The sequence below is a fragment of the Canis lupus genome, chromosome 31 (genome assembly GCF_011100685.1).
Source record: "Canis lupus familiaris isolate Mischka breed German Shepherd chromosome 31, alternate assembly UU_Cfam_GSD_1.0, whole genome shotgun sequence".
NCBI lineage: Eukaryota > Metazoa > Chordata > Mammalia > Carnivora > Canidae > Canis > Canis lupus.
In genome coordinates this window covers 28,646,531-28,662,201 of record NC_049252.1, presented here as the reverse complement: position 1 = coordinate 28,662,201, position 15,671 = coordinate 28,646,531, and the positions used below count along the sequence as shown (strand labels likewise).

At 39.5% G+C, this 15,671-nt stretch overlaps 1 protein-coding gene across 4 annotated transcripts in view; it reads left to right on the top strand.

The window, feature by feature from the left end:
* The window catches only part of TMEM50B (transmembrane protein 50B), a 55,570-nt gene extending 40,966 nt beyond the window's left edge, over positions 1-14,604 (top strand). For all 4 annotated transcript variants that reach the window (XM_038581399.1, XM_038581397.1, XM_038581398.1 and 1 more), the window contains 6 exons: positions 642-774; positions 3,175-3,287; positions 5,076-5,143; positions 5,721-5,813; positions 9,710-9,767; positions 13,146-14,604. In XM_038581399.1, coding sequence (XP_038437327.1) covers positions 676-774; positions 3,175-3,287; positions 5,076-5,143; positions 5,721-5,813; positions 9,710-9,767; positions 13,146-13,191 — 477 coding nt within the window. In that variant the 5' untranslated portion in view covers positions 642-675 and the 3' untranslated portion in view covers positions 13,192-14,604. The remainder of the gene's footprint in view (positions 1-641; positions 775-3,174; positions 3,288-5,075; positions 5,144-5,720; positions 5,814-9,709; positions 9,768-13,145) is intronic.
* Positions 14,605-15,671: the final 1,067 nt, after the last annotated feature.

Here is a 15,671-nt window from a genome sequence, read left to right as displayed (position 1 = left end):
TCCATATATCTGGGGCTTCATTGGGTAAAGCTGGAAGTCTGGGTACTGGACTGGTGCAATAGCTGGAAGAGCAGTCACCTAGAAGTGGCTGCTCACACATCTGGCAGGTGGTGCTACCTGTTGGCTGGGAACCGTGGGCCAGAACACCTGTACATGGTCTCCTCACGGCATTCTGACCTTAGATTTTTTTACATGGCAACTCAGAAGTCTGGTACTAGTGTTCTAGAGAACGAGCTATAAGCTGTGTTGCCTTTTACTATCTAGTCATAGAAGCTGTATGGCAGACATTACATAGAATCACTTCCTCTACTCTACTGGTCAGCCAGTTTTGATTGCCAAGCCTGAGTTCCAGGAGAGGGACATTGATTTCTCAGTGAAGCAGAAGTGTCAGAGAATTGGCAGACATGTTTTAAAACCATCAGGCTCATTTTGTAAATAGTAAACTTCCCCTTGTGTCCCAACACAATCCTGTGTACATGTCAGTCGGTATTCATTAAAGTATTTAATTTTTCTTCCTTAACTCTAGGTCTGGACCTAAAGCCAATTTCTGTTTAAAACTTTAAGAAAGGAAAAGATATTTCACTTCTTAAAAACATTTCCTTAGATTTGAATATTTTTTTCTTTTTATTTGTCGAATACAGAGTTTAATGAAAAATCCATGCTTACGGGGTGAAAATGGCAGGCTTCCTCGATAATTTCCGTTGGCCAGAATGTGAATGTATTGACTGGAGTGAGAGAAGAAATGCTGTGGCTTCTGTGGTGGCAGGCATATTGGTAAGTGAAAAGGCCTGGTTGGTGACATTTTGCCTAATTTTTTGCCCTAAAAAAAAATTTTTTTTTTTAAGATTTTTTTTTTTATTCATGAGAAACAGAGAGAAAGAGAGAGGCAGAGACACAGGCAGAGAAAGAGGCAGGCTCCCCTTGGGAACCCCAATGTGGGATTTGATCCCAGGACCCAGAGATCATGCCCTGAGTCAAAGGCAGACGCTCAACCACTGAGTCACCCAGGCATCCCTTTGCCCTGAAAATTGTCAATTCCTTTGGATCATGAATACCTTTTCAGAAGTGTTTATTTCACTGTTATTTTAGAGGAATAATTAGAATTCTAGATATTGCTGAACAAAACATGGTAAGCAAGCCCTGGGTTGGTTTGACTTTATAAATTTGTTAAACTGGGCAGCCCCAGTGGCGCAGCGGTTTAGCGCCGCCTGCAGCCCGGGGCGTGATCCTGGAGACCCTGGATCGAGTCCCGTGTCAGGCTCTCTGTATGATGCCTGCTTCTCCCTCTCCCTCTGCCTGTGTCTCTGCCCCTCTCTCTCTCTCTCTCTATGAATAAATAAATAAAATAAAAAAAAATAAATTTGTTAAACTTAATATCTTCAGTTCAAGTGATAATACAATTATTACAAGCAGTAGCATTTTTTAAGTTAATGATACAATATAAGTCCTGTAAGCTCATCAGAGGCTTGGAATTTGATAACCAAATAGTGTTGTGACTCACTGAGATTCAGGATGTGTAGATAGCAGTAAGGACCTGAGGCTGTGTTAGAACTGAAGCCCTGCAGTGCTCTAGGGAAAGGACCCCAGCCCAGTTACCCCCCGCTGCAGCTCTGACAGGGAAGAGAGGAAGACATTTGTGGAGGAAACACTTGCTTCGTTTTCTTCCTAACATTTTTTTTCTTTTTCAATTTTTTATTACAAAACATGTTAAGCATGTACAGTCAACAAAAATAGAATGGGATCAAGAACCCTACTCATCCCATGTTCAAACAGTCCAGCTTCAGAAAAAAATCACGACCATCTTGCTTTAGTGTTCCATCATCTACTCCCTGCCCTGAGTTTCTGAAGCCAATTTCAGTATCCATTACATTTTTAAAATGTATCTCTTTCAGTATACAGTTCTATACCTGAGGTCTAGTAGAAAAAAAATAAATAACCCAGAGCAGGAATTAAAGATAATTGTGAATTCTCTACTTTTTTTATGCGCTTTGTGGTCATCTCACCTGCACTTAATTTGTCCATGACATTCTTCAAAAGTTCCTCTAAGTCTTTTCAGCTTAGTTTACATAGAAACATTACATTTTACAAACTTATGTTCAGACAGTTAGGCAGCATTTAATCAAACTGCATCATCGATTAAAACTGCAGCAGGCAAAAAAAAACAAAACAATAAAAAAAAACAAAAAAAAAAACTGCAGCAAGCTTAAATAGTTTTGGAGACATGACAGCTGACCCCTGGTAATGCAGCTCATTTGTGGAAGCAGAAGAGCTTGGGCATATCAAAGAGGAATGTTCTCTGGAGAGAATGAGACACATCAGGTAATCAGGAGCTGGTTAGCTGGAGATTACTTAAGAGAAGAGCTTCAGGGTGCCTGGGTGGCTCAGTGGGTTAAGCATCCGACTCCTGATTTTGGCTCAGGTCATGATCTCAGGGTTGTGAGATCTGGCTCTGTGTTGGGCTCTGCACGCAGCTGGGAGTCAGCTGGAGATTCTCTTCCTCTGCCCCTCCCACTGTGCGCATGTGTGCTCGTGCTCTTATGCTCAAATAAATAAATAATATATTTTAAAGAGAGCTTCAGTGCGTGTAATTATGGAGGATAAAAGAAGAAGATAATTTGTTCCAGATAACACATTTTTTTTTTTTTTAAATGGAAATTACAGCTATCCCTGAGAAAGGGCCCTAGGTCTGGCTGGGTAGGAATGAGGAGAGAGATTTTTTTTTTTTTAATTTTTATTTATTTATGATAGTCATACAGAGAGAGAGAGAGAGAGAGAGGCAGAGACACAGGCAGAGGGAGAAGCAGGCTCCATGCACCGGGAGCCCGACATGGGACTCGATCCCGGGTCTCCAGGATCGCGCCCTGGGCCAAAGGCAGGCGCTAAACCGCTGCGCCACCCAGGGATCCCCGATAACACATTTTTTAAATCTTGAATTGAGAGCAGAACTTCAGAATCTTACACTGATTTGATTAGGTAAATTCAGCTCAGATGTTATCAAGAGTAAGTCAACAAGGGATTCTTATTTTTTATATTTCCACATCCAAAACTCTAAAGTAGAAATATATTATGTTTCATTTATATGGTCTGTAGAAATATAGGAATTTTACAGAGCAAGTAACTTCATGCTAAGCCAAAGTGGTAGTGTTATTTTAATGACTTGGGCTCTTGCACAAGTTTTTTACAGGTTGGTGGATAATGATTGATGCTGCCGTGGTGTACCCTAAGCCAGAGCAGTTAAACCATGCCTTTCACACGTGTGGTGTGTTCTCCACATTGGCTTTCTTCATGTAAGTATGAAAATAATTCTTAATTCAAGATTGTTTTCCAAAAAACATGTTTTCCTTATAGTTTTTAATATCTGGAATAACCTTTTAATAATCAATGGATTCTTCTTTGACATGATAAATATATATTTTTCCCCATTTTATTAAGATTTTAAAAATCAAGAATGAGTGTTGAATTTAGTCACATATCTTTTTAGCATCTATAGATTATCACATGATTTTTCTTCTTATAATATTGTTAAACTGGTCAGTACTGTATTTTATCAGTCCCAAGATTATTTTTTATATTTGAATATTTCTGAATATGGGAGTGCTTCTTATAGTCAGTGTTACCTTATAATTACAGTTGATTTTATATATATGTAAATTTTGGTGGTGGGGAATAAGAGGGTGGGGGGAGAGAATCTATTTTTTTTTTAAGATGTTTATTTATTTATTTGAGGGAGAAAGTGCAGGCACATGGAAAAGAGCCGAAGGGAGCAGAGGGAGAGGCATAAGCGGACTCCACGCTGAGCAGACTTGGGGTCATGACCTTGAGATGATGACCTGAGCTAAAATCAAGAGTCCGATGCTTAACCCACTGAGCCACCCAGGCGCCCCACAATTGATAATATTCCTTTTTCTTGGTGGTAAAAAAAATAATCATGGATCATAAAAAAATCAGTGGCATCTTAGATTTAATGAAATATGTTACATTTCTAGATTGTTTTTTAGAGAATCATTCCTTGAGTATTGTAACACATGGAACTTTTAGCATGGAGAATAATTTATTTTTTTGTGTTTGCCAGTAGCTGACAGGAGGGGGGATTGGCCTCTAATGAGATTGGCCTATGGCTTTTCTTTTTTATTAAATCATTTTTGGGCTTAACTGTTAAATCTCACTTCATAAAAGAGTTTGGAAACTTTCTGTGGATATCTTTTATTAATTTTAAAATATGTTAAAACGTTAAGATTACATAACTTCCTTATACTGTAAAGAGTTATAAAAGTTAAATTGTGGGGGTACCTGGGTGGCTCAGTGAATTAAGTGTCCAACTCTTGATTTTGGCTCAGGGTCATGAGATTGAGCCCCCTGTTGGCTCCACACTGGGGCATGGAGCCTGCTTAAGATTCTCTCTCCCTCTCCTCCTGCCCCTCCCTACCCTGCTGGTGCGCTCTTTCTCTCTCTAAATAAATATTTTTTAAAAAGTTAAATTGTAGAAGGTAGAACTACTTACATCTATGAAGGGTGCAGAGAAGAGGCTTTTCTACTATACATACTATACTATCTACATTTCTACTATAAATGCACCTTGCTCTAACAAAAATGGGAAGAGCGTGAGTAAAGTGGGCCTGTTTATTATACAGACATCAAATGTGTGACTTTGAGAAATGGATCAGAGAAAATCACTTGACCTTTAACAAAAAGAGGAACTTAACTCTTGATTAATGAGAACCTTAAAATACGATGACTCACCCTGACTCATTCATGTGTAAATGTAAAATAGGCGAAGAACTCAGAAAATTGGCCCCTCTTTCATAATCTCTGGAGACAAGTGATAGTAAATTCTTCTTTTTTTTTTTTTTTAGTGATAGTAATTTCTTAAAACTAAGTATGTTTTCTGGGTGAAGTTTAGGTAAAGAGTTCTGTAACATTTCTATCCACGAGAATATTTGTTAAGTTAAAAAGAAATGTTCAATTATCCAGATACTGACTTTAATTAGGAGATGTTTCTCTTCGAAATGATATATAAACATCTGTGACTATCTTAGCAGCATCAAAGCTTAGGAGATGATTTTGTGTTGTTGCAGGATAAATGCTGTGTCCAATGCTCAGGTGAGAGGTGACAGCTATGAAAGCGGCTGTTTAGGAAGAACAGGTAAAGGCACTTTGAGTTGTCAGTGTACACTGGCAAAGAGGAATTTATCAGCAGAAAATAAAAGGTCTCTTTATATAGGCCTAGTTATGATTGTATATAATTGTTAAGATTACTCCTAGAAGTTCTATTTTAGTCATGTTTTACTGCTCATAGTATATAAATAAAATGTTATTATTTAAAATCAATGGCTGTTGGAATCCAGGTTACTCCTCTGGCAAAGCTAATGATGGCTTTAGGGTTTAATTAATCAGTTAATCAATTCAGTCATGTAATTACTTAGATGCTTACCTAGTTTAGTTCGCCAGGGTATTAGTTTCTGTAGCCAGCAGAAAGATGATTCTCTTTTTTTTCCTCTTCCCAAGTGTGGCTTAACCCCTTTTAATTTGTTTTTTAAGTCTTTATTCAGTTAATTGTTAGAGCAGGTGTAGTGCTGCTCACATATTCCATATGAATATGGGAATATGTGGCTGTCTTTGATATGCATAGCATGTATTAAGTTAATGGTGTTTCCATTGTGACTCATTCTTAAGACAGCTGCAGAAATGAGCGGAAATCCTAAAGCCTGTTCTTTATATAGGTGCTCGAGTTTGGCTCTTCATTGGTTTCATGTTGATGTTTGGATCACTTATTGCTTCCATGTGGATTCTCTTTGGTGCATATGTTACCCAAAGTAAGTATTTATTTCTCCTTTTTATTTCTTTTTTTCTTAAATTAACTAACTAATTAATTTTACTCCTCTTTTATTTCATAGAGATTCACATACGTCTTTTACATGTAGCGTAGTCCGTTAGCTCCACCTGGAGTAAAATTTAGTGTAACTATTCACTTAGCTTGAAGATACCTAAGTTGTTTAATAAAAGCTGTTAGTGGGGTCGCTGAGTGCAGTGGGATAGCTTGGTTGTGGAATCTAAGCCACTGACAAGACCAGGTAACTCTCAGCCATTTCTAGTGCTTCTGATTACCTTCTTTACCTTGGACAGCCAGGCTGTATACTCGAGGTCCATTTACTGAGGGTTGTAAGTGGTAAAGTGGGAAATCTGTACAGCTCTACAATCCCATATACATAATCCTAAAATCCACAAAGTGCTGAAAGTTAGGTTTCTCATAACCAGATTGGCAGCCAAACCTGACCTAAGTTGACGGGGGCTCCTTATGGTCTTTATTCCATTGAATTGATATTCAGATGTTTTCTTGCTAGAATGTGGTTGTATTTCCTTGTGGAGGCTGGTCCCAACAGAGCTGGGCTGCTATGTTGTATTTCTGCCCTGCATCACCATTCCTACATGTGAAAATTTCTGAATTCCAAAACATACCTTGCCTCGAGAGTTTCAGCTCAGGGGTATAAACCCCAGTATTCCACTGAGATGTCCTCTCTCCAACCCAGCCTGGAATTTTTAGGCATAGGTACAGGGGAGATTTTTAGGGGTAAGACTGAAGACATGACTGTAGCCTTCATGCAGAAACCTGCTCACTCACTCAGTGGAGTGAGCTCACAGTGCACCATCCTGAGTTTTGTGGCTACTCCAGGCACCATGGTTTTCCTCCAGGGTGGGGTCAAAAGGCAGGATCCAGTCTTAGAAGAACCTGCTTTTCTCTCCCTTCACTTCAAAGACCAGGAGTCTGTTTCAGATAACACGTAACACCACTTACTCATCTTCTGATCCTTCTACCCCTGCAATCTCTTTGTCTAACTGCCGCATGGCCTTGTCCTTACCACAGCTGATGTTTTAATACCCTTGATAGGACTCCTTCAATTCCTAGCTCTATCTTTGAAAATTTTTGTCTTTCAGCACAAAATAACTTATTTCCTGGAGCACCTGGGGGGCTCAGTGATTGAGTGTCTACCTTCAGCATAGGTCATGATCCAGGGGTCCTGGGATCAAATTCCACATTGGGCTCCCTGCTCAGCGGGGAATCTGCTTCTCCTTCTGCCCCTCCCTCTGCTTGTGTGCGCTCTCTCTCTCTCACATGCTCTCTCTCAAGGAAATAAATAAAATCTTAAAAAAAAAAATAAGTCAGTACAAGTGGTTGACTGCTGTTTAGATAATATTATTCATCAAATATATCTAAAATGTAGGGGTGCCTGACTGGCTCAGTTGGAGGGACAGTGTACAACTCTTGATCTCAGGGTTGTGAGTTTGAGCCCCACGTTGGGTGTAGAGATTACTTGAAAGAAAGAAAGAAAGAAAGAAAAGAAAGAAAGAAAGAAAGAAAGAAAGAAAGAAAGAAAGAAAGAAAGAAAGAAAGAAAGAAAGAGTTATTTTAATTAAAAATACTAATGGAGGACACAGTTCTAGTATGAACCTCATGTAAAGGAAAGTGCTTTATTAAAAACGGCTTTATTAAGATATAATTTGCATTTCAAGTAATTTACCCCTTTAAAGTGTATGTTTCAGTGTTTTTATTTTTTTTTTTATTTTTTTTTATTTTTTTTTTTTATTTTTTTTTGTTTCAGTGTTTTTAATATACCTAGAGACGTGCTACCATCACACAATCCAATTTTTTTTTAAAGATTTTATTTATTTGAAGGGGACTGGAAAGCATAAGTCAGGGGAGGGGCAGAGGGAGAAACAGACTCCCCCCACTGAGCAGGGAGCCGGATGGCAGGCATGATCCCAGGACCCTATGCCGAAGTCAGACACTTAACCACCTGAGCCACCCAGGCACCCCACATTCTGATTTTAGAACGCTGTCATCCCAGAAGAAACCCCTTACTCATTAGCAGTCACTTCCATTACCTTCTCCACCAGCCCTAGATAACCACTAATCTGTCTTTGTAGATTTGCCTATTTCATATAAATGCAATCATATAGGGAAGTGTGTTTTAAGCTCACTCTGTCCCTGACTCTAAGTACTATTACTGATTTCCTTGGAAAATCTACTTAGTGACTTCAAGCAACTGGTGGAACTTTCCAGTTTCTGTTATGAAAATGGGCATAAATTATCATTTCTGGAAGGTGTGTAGGGAAGTAGGAAGTTTGTAAAGGTTGTGCAGTCATTGGTTTTGTGTGTTTTTTTTTTAAAGAACTAGTACACAATGAGAAATTTCTCAATTGTGGGGATGCCTGGGTGTCTCAGCAGTTGAGTGTCTGCCTTTGGCTCAAGGCGTGATCCCCCGGGGTCCTGAGATCAAGTCCCGCATTGGGCTCCCCACAGGGAGCCTTCTCCCTCTTTCTGTGCCTCTGTCTCTCTTTCTATCTCGCTCATGAATAAATAAATAAAATAAAATAAAAAAAGAAATTTCTCAGTTGTGGATTTCATCTTTTTATTTGTACAGCAGTGCTCATTATATATACTTTCCTGTTTATAAATTGAATATGCTTTTGCTTCAGAGAGCATTTCTGACACATATTTCAAATCTTTTGTTGTGCAGATTTTCTTGACCTATGACTAATCATAATAGCAGCTAACATTTACATAGCACTTTATGGGCCAAGTACTATTCGAAGCACTATACACACAGTCATACATTTCTCATACTCTGTGGGGTAGGTGATGTTATAATGCCCATTTTACAAATGAGGAAACTAAGGCATAATAAGACTAAATAATTTGCCCACTATAAGTATACAGATTATTAGACTACTAAATCATCAAGAATTAAATTGTATCTTTCTTACATTTTTTTTAAGATTTTATTTATTTATTCATGAGAGATAGAGAGACAGAGACATAGGCAGATGGAGAAGCAGGCTCCCATGGGGAGCCTGATGCGGGACTTGATCCCGCCTGGGATCCTGGGATCACAACCTGAGCCAAAGGTAGACATTCAACCACTAAGCCACCCAGGCACCCCCATTTTTGTATTTCTATACAATAGTTTTCCCCCCACCTTTTCCATGGGGGTTATATACCAAGACCCCCGCCATGGATGCCTGCAACCATGGAGAGTACTGAACCCTACCTGTACTCTGATATCCCTATACATGAGAAGCTATGATAAAGTTTGAGGAGCTATGATAAAGTTTGAGGAGCTATGATAAAGGTTGAGCACAGTAAGAGATTAACCACAAGGACTAATAATAAAATGGAACAATTCTAACAGTATACTGTAATAAGTTACATGAATATGGTCTCTCTCTCAAAATATCTTGTACTATAATCACCCTCTCATTCTGGTGATGATGTGAGATAACAACACATCTGTGTGACTAGATGAAGGGAGGTGAGTGATGTAGCTTTAGGCTACTGGTGACCTACTGATGACCCATCAGGAGGATCATCTGCTTGATCGAGGATAAGTGAAACCTCAAGAGGCAAAACTGCAAATAAGGGCAGAGCGAGCTACTGCTGCTTCCTTAGCAGCTCTCTTGCAGCTACAAGCAAATAGGAATCGCCTTAGACAAAAAAGAGAATCTACGAAGTTCACTGTCTTTTATCCAGAGTGAGAATAAGATGTTTTGGGAGAATAAGATGGATATTTTCTTCCTAAAGTTTCATCATAGATAATGAATAATAGCCGTATTTTATAATATACAGAGTGTGTCATTGTGAGTGGCACAAATACTGCACCACTGCCATTTGCCTTTTGCAATCTTCTAATCTGTTTTTACTTTGTATGTGCAGATACTGATGTTTATCCAGGATTAGCTGTGTTTTTTCAAAATGCACTTATATTTTTTAGGTAAGTTGCCTAATTTCTTAACCACACCTAAAGCATTTACAGAAATCTCACTTCATTATAAGAGCAGCATATAGAATGAAACATGTATAAATCCTTTGAATTAGTTAACAGTGTGTAGAACTTCTTTGAAAAGGTGAAAATTCCACTGTTGTATAAAGGGGCATATGTAAACTATTTAATTGGGGTCCTGCTCTGAGCTAAGAGCTCAGCTGGATGATTTATATATGTTGCCTTTGCAGTTCCCATGTAATTGTCTAAAATACTACTTACAAACCAGGTGATGCTCCCATTTTATAGATGAGGAAATAAGGTTCAAAGCCTACTTCGGGACACCAGCTAGTAATTGCAGAGCAGAGACTTGAACCCAGACTACTCTTCCATAGCCTATTAAAAACCATACCAGGTTTTATTAAAAAAAAAAAAAAACAGAAATCAGATTTAATATATGTTATTATCATGTCATATACAAAACTGGTTAGGAAATTGAATTTTTGATTAAGTATTTAAGAAAAGTAAATAAAAAAACGAAGCAAAAGTATTTTTCAGGGGCAATCTTCTAAAAAAACCCTAAAATAAAGCTCATGGGGCACCTGGGTGGCTTAGTTGGTTAAGCATCTAACTCTTGATCTCAGCTTGGGTCATGATCTCAGGCTCATGAGTTTGAGCCCCACATTGGAACTTACTAATAAAAATATTAAGCCCATATCCTATGCTTTTCAGAATGAATGTCTTTTAACATAAAAATAAGTATTTTAGGCATCCACTTATAAATTTATAGCCCTACCCCCCAAATCATTAAGATCTAAGCGTTGAAGAACTTTGTTTTTGTCACTGTTTTAAAGCAACCTGATTATTATGTGCTGAGATGAAGCCTTCTGCATGTTTATTCTGTTTGGGGTTCATTGAGTTTCTTGGATCTCTCTGTGGGTTTCGTTTTCATTGAATTTGGAATCTTTTCAGCCATTATTTATTCAAAGATTTTCCCCCCGTCCATCCCACTGTCGTCGGAATCCATATATACTGGGCTGCTTGAGTCATTACCCCTAGTACTTCGTCCTTTTTTGGTTTTTGTTTTCTGTGTTTCATTTGGGACACTTGCTATTGTTATATCTTTATGGTCACACTAGTCTCCTCTCCTGCAGGTGTCCACTATCACTCCTATCCAGGGGTGTGTCACCTCAGACACATGGGTTTCATCTCCATTTGCTTGATTTTCCTTATTTCTCCTTAACATGCTCACACTCTCCAGCACCTTCTTGAACATAGGACGCATGTTTATTAACTGTTTCAGAGTTCCTCTGTGTCAGTTCTGAGTCTCTGCTTGTTAATTTCTACTCTCTTTATTTTGGGTCTTTCTCCTTTCAGTTGCTTCTTCACATGCAGCTGGTTGTGGGGGTGGGGGCTGGATTTTTTGGCATTCCTTTAAACATTTTTTATCTTCATCCTGGGTGCACTTAGGTCACTCGGAGACAGTTCGATCCTTTTGAGTCTCGCTTGTAAGCTTTGGAGGACAGAGCCAGAGCTGCCCCAGTCTAGGGGTGACATGTCCCCTGACTAAGGGGGTGCATTTTATGCACCATCGATTCTGAGGCTTCCCACTGCTTAGGAGGTTGGGAAGTCTTCCCAGCCCTGTGACAGCTCTGGGACTTACTCCTTCCCTCCCCTTGAGTAGTTTCTTCACATTCATCTGCTCATCAGTTCTCAGCAGAAGACTCAAGGGGAGTCTCCTGCATGTCTCCCTCTCTCCTTAGCCGTGTGTACTCTGCGTCACGGACTCTAGCCGCTTTGGCCTCTCTGAACTCTCAGCTCCGTCCCCTCCGTTTAAGGAGACCGCTGTGCTCTGCTCTCTTACTGCATCGTGGCCTGGACACTTGTGGCTTTCAAAGATGTTTGATGGTTTCTGCTGTCTTGTAATTATTTCCTGGCATGTGACCAACAGTCCTTTGGGGATACAGTTAAGTTTTCCTGAAGACATCTTAGGCACTGTTTAGAGTTTCAAGATCTTAGATCTTCAAGATCTTTCAAGATCTCAGATATCAGATCTTGAAACTCTAATCTAGGGACTCCTGGGTAGCTCAGTGGTTGAGCATCTGCCTTCAGTTCAGGTCGTGATCCTGGGGTCCTGGGATTGAGTTCCTCATTGGGCTCCCTGTAGGGAGCCTGCTTCTCCCTCTGCCTGTCTCTGCCTGTCTTTCTGTGTTGTTCATGAATAAATAAATACAATCTTAGAAAAGAAAAGAAAAGAAAAGAGAAAAAAGAAGAAAAAGAAAGAAAGAAAGAAAAACTGTGCTCATGTGCCCTGGCTACTGCATTAACTGAATGCTTAGCTCAGAGCCTGGCAAGTTAACCACCCTTCTGTGTGCTTCCTCTGTGCTGGGCCTTTCTAAGTAGCAGAGTGTGGCTCCTATGTCTGTGGCCACTCTTCCTCTGCTTCCTTTGCAGCTGGCCCTCCACCCACTGGCTACTAACTTTGGAAGTTTCTTACGGCTCAAGTCCAGGCCTCTTCTCCCTCAAAGTGAACTCCTTTATGCTCAAGACCTTGATTACTGCATATATGCCAATGAGTCACAAGGGTCTGTCTCCACGTCTGAACCAAGTGTCCACTTTCCTCCCTCTCCTGGGTGGCTGACATTTCAAATCCAACACATCCCGTGTACCCACAGCTCAACTTACGGCCCCAGCGTGCCCTACCTCTGTCCCCTGCACCCTCCCTCTTCCCCCTGTACTTCACCAAGATCATTTCCACCCTTCCTTCAGATCCCAGCTCAGCCGCCACTTTCTCAGGAAGACCTTCTCGACCTCTCTAGCTACTTCTGTTTCACTTTCTTGGCACCAGGTGTGTTGCCTTTACAGCATTTTTTTTGCTGTTGAAATTTGATGGTCTTCCTCAGGCTCTCAGCTCTGCTCGTGAGTACCATTTGCTTTGCTGTGACTCCAACATTCCTAGAACTTAGCTAGGGCCCGCTGCCTAGCCAGTCCTCCGGGGACGGTAATTATATGGTAAATGAATGAAGAAGTGCGGCCTGGTCTGTTTTAGGATTCCTCGGTTATCATAGCCCAGGTATGACCTAAGCCCAGCGATGTAAAGTGGCCCTCATCCCTGTGCTATGAGAAATGCCTCTTTTCCTTACAGGTTTTCTATCTAATAACTTCCCAGGCTTTAAGAAAGTCTATTTAATCAACCAAGCTTAGCCATCAAGGCCAACAAACTGCTGTATAAAATGAGCACATTCAGACCAGTACCACTGCAGTCTTTATTTTTAGAAATTGATCCAGAGGAACCAGGGAGATACCTGTCAAAGCATGCTTAGAAAGTGACTTCTTTGTTGCTCATTCCCATGCACTGTTTCCTCATGATTTCTTTTAATATCTTTCTAGCACTCTGATCTACAAATTTGGAAGAACTGAAGAGCTTTGGACCTGAGAGCACTTCTTAGAGCACACTTCCTTTTCTTTTGTTATATTTGTAGATAAGTTTTCTTCCCTCGACATGATTTACACATTGCCAAACGGGATAGATTGTACATTAAATGTTCTGTTTCTTTACACTTCTGTGCTCTGAGTTTTAAAATAGTTTGATGAAGTTTCTGTGCTTTTTTAAAAAATCATTTAATAGATTGTTAATATGTATATAATATAAAACTATATGGATGGGATGATAAGAATCAGTTTTTTATTCCTAAAGACTTAAAAGCTTGATCTATTCCTTGAGCCAGGGTTATATCTTCATGTCATTTTAAGAGTTAACCATTGTGTTTTAGTATCTTTAATTTCTGAAGATGTGCAAAAAAAAAAAAAAAAAAATACAGCTCCATGTACCTGAAATAAGCACTGAGCCATTAGAAAGGATATTTCAGCAAGTTGTAATTTATTTTGGCTTAAAAATGAGATTTTTTTAAAGGAAAGGTGTTTGTTCATATGTATTAAAGAAGTGGACTTTTATATGAAGATTTTTTAAATGCCTGAAGGACCAGTTTGAAAGCCTCTTTTAAAGACAATTCCTCCAACGTGACTTTATTTGAGAACGAATAATATGAGGTCAAATAAGCTCAGCTTCATATGGTTAATGTGAAAAGGCTGTAAGGCAGCTCAGCAACATGCTTCTTGTAAAAGCAGCTCCAGGGATCCATCTAATGGGATTCTCTTTTGGCAGGCTGTTATTTTCTGACATTACAAAATTCAGCATCAAGCAAGTTTGAGACAATTGCAGTCTAAAAGCATGAACCATATAACAAAAACTGGAATAATTAGTTTCAAGATAAAGCACTTCTTCCCAAAGGGAATCATTATGACCTAGTGAAAAATTAGGCATTTCTTCCACTTAGTTACCACCTGCAAGTGTCTCTCTGCGGTAGCTCTTGCACTTTGGGTGAACTCTTCCTGCAAAATATATCTTTAACCTGAAAGTCCATATTCCAGTCGAAACCTCCTTTTGCTGAGTTTGAAGCACTTTTTTTGCACCGTGTGTATTCCTAGGAGAGATGTCAAAGCGGTGGTTGGGTCCTTATTGCTATGTTTGCTTTATAGAGGCTTCGTGTTGCACTTTTTTCCTCCAGAGGGATTATACAGCACCTTTTGTTGTAAGACAGAATAATAGCAATGGTATTAATATGCAGCTTCTAACAAGCCTTATTTTGATTTTACCTTCTCTCCTCTCTGAGAGGATTTACCGTGCACAGAGTATGAAGCGGTTGTGGAATGCTGTGCATTTGTCTAGACGCCTTCTTGTTTCATTATTCCTTCCAGTGTCAGTTGTCTTGCTTCCAACAACTTGTAAGACCATTTACTGGTTGCCACTCTCTTGTAACGTGTTGCAATAAATATTACTTCTCACACATCCCAATATTGTGAAATCATTTGGAGAAAACAAACCATAAGAATCTGCTTGTTCACTTTCAGTTATTCGAGTGGACCTGGTCAAAGAAGCAGTTTCTCTTTGTGACATAAAGAGAAATAGGTTATGCTCAGACTCGTAAAATGCTAGTATGAAGGCTAGCGAAGGGCATGCCGGAAGACCAACTGAAATAGTGGCTGTTGTCTCTATTCCTGATTCTGGCATGAATTTGTTTTGTACTTGTGAGCAAATCACTCAATCTTCCTCTGTTTACTCACTTAAAAAAGGCGTGTCTGGGGGGGTAATGTTCATACCCTTACAGGTATTGTAAGAAAAGATGGAGCCCTCTATAATCATCTAAAAATACATGAGGGGCACCTGGGTGACTCAGTTGGTTAAGAGTACAACTCTTGGTTTCAGGTCAGAATCTCATGGTTGTGAGATTGAGCCCCCCATCGGGTTCCACACTCAGTGTGGAGTCTGCTTTAGATTCTCTCTCCCTCTCTTTCCCCTCTTCTCCTTCCTGCTCACTCTCTCTAAAATAAATTTTAAAAATCTTAAAAAAAAATACGTGGGTTTCCCTTAATAGAAAGTTCTCCCTGTTACACAGGTTCAATGGCTGTGAATTTGAGTGTCTTTTGGTGTTTTTAGGTAGACCAGCATTACCAAAGCATTCTGTTTTATTATACTGCTTCTTAGATCCTGGTATTCCTAGTGGTGTTGCCACTATGAAAAAAACAGTCTAAATGTTTCTATTATATAAATTTTGATATGTATCAACATAATGAAGTAGCAAGGTTGAACTGGAAAGATTGATGTTAAGTCACATTTGCATTATTGCATTAAGTAACATTTGCATAATTTTTGCTACTTGAGCAAGAGCCTCACCCATATGTTTGACATTGAACTCAGGGTCTGAACATTTTTCCACAATGGTCATCATGTCAGCTTCATTGTTCCATCTTACTTTTTAAAAGATTTTATTTATTTATTCATGAGAGACACACAGTGAGAGAGAGGCAGAGACACGGGCAGAGGGAGAAGCAGGCTCCCTGCGGGGAGCCCGATGC